This window comes from Cyprinodon variegatus, unplaced genomic scaffold, assembly GCF_000732505.1.
Source record: "Cyprinodon variegatus isolate N-32 unplaced genomic scaffold, C_variegatus-1.0 Scaffold332, whole genome shotgun sequence".
Classification (NCBI taxonomy): domain Eukaryota; kingdom Metazoa; phylum Chordata; class Actinopteri; order Cyprinodontiformes; family Cyprinodontidae; genus Cyprinodon; species Cyprinodon variegatus.
The window spans coordinates 202942-207934 of NW_015150785.1; the positions used below are offsets into that span (position 1 = coordinate 202942).

General features: G+C 34.8%; 1 protein-coding gene across 3 annotated transcripts in view; it reads left to right on the plus strand.

The window, feature by feature from the left end:
- Positions 1–4993, plus strand: part of stac (SH3 and cysteine rich domain) — a 79075-nt gene that overhangs the window by 12916 nt on the left and 61166 nt on the right. For all 3 annotated transcript variants that reach the window (XR_001481525.1, XM_015385166.1, XM_015385167.1), the window contains one exon: positions 4556–4889. Coding sequence is in view for 2 of the 3 variants with exons in the window: in XM_015385166.1 (XP_015240652.1) it covers positions 4556–4889 (334 nt within the window). In the remaining variant the exon portion in view is untranslated. The remainder of the gene's footprint in view (positions 1–4555; positions 4890–4993) is intronic.

Consider the following 4993-nt stretch of genomic DNA (forward strand, 5'->3'; position numbering starts at 1 on the left):
ATATATATATATATATATATATATATATATATATATATATATATAATTTTTTGTGCTGAAATTAAAAAACAATCATTGTTGTGTTTTTTTGGTTATTGGCAATTCATTTTATTTCAAGTGAAACAAATTTAAGGTTTTTCTCTTTTTAGCATTTACGAAATACATAATTTTTCAGCAAATGACCTTTATTTTTATAATCAGTTTGTGTTTAAACTACATTTGCAAAGATTTTGCAGCAATGAGGCTGCAACAGGAGATCTGGTTGTTGTAGATTTATGTTTGTCTGTTTATTTGTGAAAGAATGTGAGTGTCTGTGGGTGGGTGGCTGGTAATGGTAGAGAAAGGCTCTAAATTGATTGTTTCCAGAGTGACCCGGGGAATTGATTCACCATGGCCCAGCTGCAGTGACTCAGAAACAATTTGCACAACCATGTTCAGAAAGATGACAAGCAAAACCAGTGTGTGTACAATGTGGTATTTCAGCCGACAGCGCTGCAGTTTAAGTCTTTAATGTGTGTGGCTATTAAACTGAATCCATATGCAAGAGAAGTGTACGGTGTCTGGACAACGTATTTATAGCTTTTGAACGATTCCCAATTTGTCACAAATGACCACTAACCGTAAAGGGGTCACATACTTTGAATTTATGAATTTGTAAGACAGTAGCTCAATCAAAGGCTACATTGCAAAAAAAATAAAAATAAAATAAATGAGCTAAAAATGACTAAAATAGGTGTATTTGATCTTCAAATAAAATGCGTTTTTCTGTTCTAAAAATCTGATATTAAAATATTATTCATTCAAAATAAGATGTTTTGTCTTTTCTTTACCTTAAGCATGATTCATCTTATTCCGTTGGCATATTGTCTCACTTCTCAAAGGAAGGGAAATATTATTAATAATTCAAGAAAAACTGACTTAATTTGTTGCCATCTTTCTTTTTAAGTTTTTATACCCTGCTAACCAAATAAATAATATTTTTTTATGTTTTATACTTTGTTTTTTTCATTTGTTATTAAAAGTAAGTGTTATTTATATTTATAATAATGGCATTACTTGACAGGAAATACAAAAGTGTGCATGAGTGTAAATAGTAATCAAGGAAGTAATGGAGCAAAGCAAACCGCAGAAAAGAAACAAGAAAATGTAATTATGGTAGTGAAAGTACTTGTTTCTATATTTAAATTATTAAAGAATCCTAAAATACATCTTATAAAAATGATCTAATGGCTTTTCTGAGAGAACCGTTTTAATTTCTCTCTGTTTAATTGTTTGTGTGACATCATTTTGGTTCATGATCAGAGTAGTTTGACAGAATATAACTACTTAGTGTTTGTCTGCATTTTATTTGCTCCTTTCTTTAGAACATACATTATTTATCATAAAAGTAAAATGAAAGGGAACCATAGAACTTAAAATTACACCATTTATTTAAAAACCCAAAGCCTAAAAAAGCCAGAAGAAGAGTAAGATCCCATTTCTGAGACAGATTGGCCACAGATGAGTACATACAGGATGAAAACACATTCATTCTCTCAGAAAATAGACTAATAAAATTGATACAGAATGTAGTTTTGTATACTTATTATGATTAGGGAGAGAAAGAAAATAATTTCAGTCCTTTTTACAAAGCGCGGTTGATGGTGACCCGGATTTATCTCTAGTTTTATCTGAAAATGAGTTGCTGCTGCGGCTTGTGCTTCCGGTACGGATCGGGTAGTTTTTTTATGTAGGCATAGATCCTGACTGGGCTCCTTTAATCTATTTGACTTGGTTTGTGTGCAAAAAAGAACAAATTTTATTTTTCGAACTCTAAAAAGTTAGTCATGCATCTGTATGTATCCCAGTTGCAGTCTTTTGTGGTATCTTTCAAAGACTGGCACATGTAGAGAACAAAAAATAGCCCATTTCTTTTTTGTAAAACAAGAAAAACTCAATCCTGAGCATCGTGAAAATTAGTTTTAAAGTCTTGCCACAGGTTTTCAGTCAGACTTAGTTTCAAGCTTTCTATTTTTTCACATGAACATTATTTTGATTGAAACCACCCCGTCTTTAGAATAGTTTTCCGGGTGAATCTCCACCTCAGGAGAAAGTCTTTATTTTTCAGCCTCATACAGATTTTCTTCCAGAATGTTCTTGTTTTTAGCTCTTTTTCTTAGGGAAACAGCAGGGTGGACTTTAACAGCATGATGCTACCTCCTCTTTGCTTCACAAAATGTTCCTAAATGATGGAATAATGGGTTCAGGTTGCTGATTTTCCATCAAATGTAGCAATTTGCATTTAGATCAAAAAGCTTCATTTTGGCCTCATCTGACCAGAGCAACTTCTTCCACGTGTTCATTGTGTCTGTAGCAAACCTAATATAGGATTATTTTTAAAATTACTTTCTTGTTGCAGTTCCTCCACATTAATAGGTCTCCCATCAAACGTATCTCCCACTTGAGCAGTAGATCAGTGCAGCTCCTCCAGATGCACCTCTTTCTGTTAGTCTGTCACGTAAAATCAAACACATTTAAGTTTGAAACATGAAAAAAATTACGTAAAAAATATTCAAAAGGTATGAATACTTTTGCAAAGCAATGTAAGACATTTCCATCAACATCAGCAGTCCAGTATTAATATTTTTTTATATTTTGGGATTTTACCAAATAATAATAAAAAAAATAATTACACTGCAAAATTTTTTCCATCTAACCAAATCTTATTATCTTCTTTTCAGACAATAAAATCTTTTTGATCTTTTGGTTTTTGTTTTTATAAGTGAGAGTAGATTAGATTATTAGTCTTTTACTAATACATTTTCGTACTTATAAAAAAACACAGTGATCTACCAGTGCAGTAAGGCAATTTAACAAAAAATAATAAAAAATAAAGCATGATTTAAAAAGACATTATTAACTTACTGCTCTGATAGATGACTGAAATTATTTGCAGTAAAATCTTCTTAATTGTCTCTTTAGTTGGTATTATTCATTCATTAACAGATAATATTAATATATTAGAGATAAGTTTCCGATGAAAAGGGTTTTTGTCAAATGTCAAAACAAGAACATAATGTAGCATTTAAGAATAAAAACCAAGATAAAACACCTCTCAGAAATGTCTGCACTGCTAAAGTTTTCTATCTTACAATCTTTTATCAAACCAAAATGTGTTTTTGAACTTGTTTTAAATATTAATATACTAAGGAAAAGCAGATTATATTAAATGATTGATCTTTTGTGAATAATCTACCCCAAAAATTGCAATAATCTATCAGTGCAGGGAGGAAATTCCTTCTTAAAATCATTATCTAGATTATCAAAACAAGAAATCTTATCAAGTGCACTTGGCTTACTGCACTGACAGGTCATTGCACTTGTTTTGAGTCGAATATTATGAAACGAAGGTTAATAATCTAAGAGAGTCAGTTTTGTTCTGGTATATAAACTTCTGAACAGGATCAAAAAGTCTTTTCCTACATAGAAGTTTGTAAGACTTGGTTAGATGGACCATTTTTGCAGTACAGACACTTCTGAGTAGCATTTTATCTTAGTTCTTTATTCTTAAATGCAACATTAAGTTCTTGTTTTGGCATTCAACAGAGCCCCTTTTCATTGGAATGTTAAATTTAGTGTGTTAAAGTTGTCTAAGGCATGTTAATGAATGAAAGAACAAATAGGCTTAAGGCCGAGAGGAATTCTGGCTCTAAAGAAAACATTTTGCAGCTTTGGTTTAGCACTGCTTCTATCAAAACGTCTTTACTTTTTTAGGGACAAACTGGATAAACAAACAGCAGATAAGTTTTATTCCAGCTGCAGTCGACTTTAACTCATGACAGTTGCTCTTACCTTCTGTTGTCCTTTACTACTAACTGGAAAGGCATTCATCTTATGAATTATCAACTAAACCAAGCACTGAGTTTACCAGTTAACTAACAGGAACAGCTGTAAAATATGGTGACTTTTTTTATTTCTAACATGACAAAAAAATGAGAAGAAGTGTAAATACCTTTAATCCTTCCAGGTTGTTTATATTTGCGGGGAGGGAGGGAAAAGTTTGTTCTTTGGAAAAGCTTCTACAGGATAATTAGTAATCCACTTCTTTCTGTTATTGTGTAAAAGAAAGATAACATCAACTCAGCTTGTTTACTGCTTTATAATCAGTGTGAACCTGCATGTAAGTGAATGTCACACGACAGGAAGAGCATGCTGAGAGGTGGAATGAGCTTCTCACAAAATTGGCCATTATCAGCAGTTTGAGGCTGAAGCCTGATGAGGTTGATCCTGACTGCAGCCATAAATGGCAACATCGCGTGTAAGCAGCAGTTTAAATTTAATGCACTGACCCGAGCTGGAAATCTTATTACATTCCAGGTAGGAAGCAATCTCCCCCGCTGAGAGGTGATAGGTTGACCCATGTGGAAGTCTTTTATGCCCATGGAGCTCTGAGTCAACGACAGCCTTACAGACTGCACTTGTCCTTTATTGGGTTATGACAAACTAATTCCTTTCTCATCAAAGTGAGTTGCTCCGCATTGTTCTCTCCTCTTCATCTCCTCCTCTCTGCTTCCAGCTGCAGAGACTCAAACGCTCCCTTTCCTTCAAGACCAAGAGCATCCGCAGCAAGAGCGCCGACAACTTCTTCCGTACTAGCAGCGAGAACAAGACGGAGCTCCTTTCTGATGTGAGCAGCAGCACAGGCCATCTCTGCAACATTGGGATGGCCCCGCCGCACACTACCAGCCTGCCCATTCCTCCGGTCCCTCCAGCCATTCCCTCCGCTCCTCCCCCCACGTCCCGCTCCCAGGCACGCAATCCGCTGCAGGTAGACTCGGCTGGACACTGCTTCATGGAGCATATCTTCAAGAAACCCACGTTCTGCGACGTCTGCAACCACATGATAGTAGGTATGGGTCAAACACCAACTTCTGTTCTCAAAGCTTTAGGCCCCGCCCACACGAAGTCAAAACGAACACGAAACGCTAATATTTTCCAGAACGTTTGTCGTAAA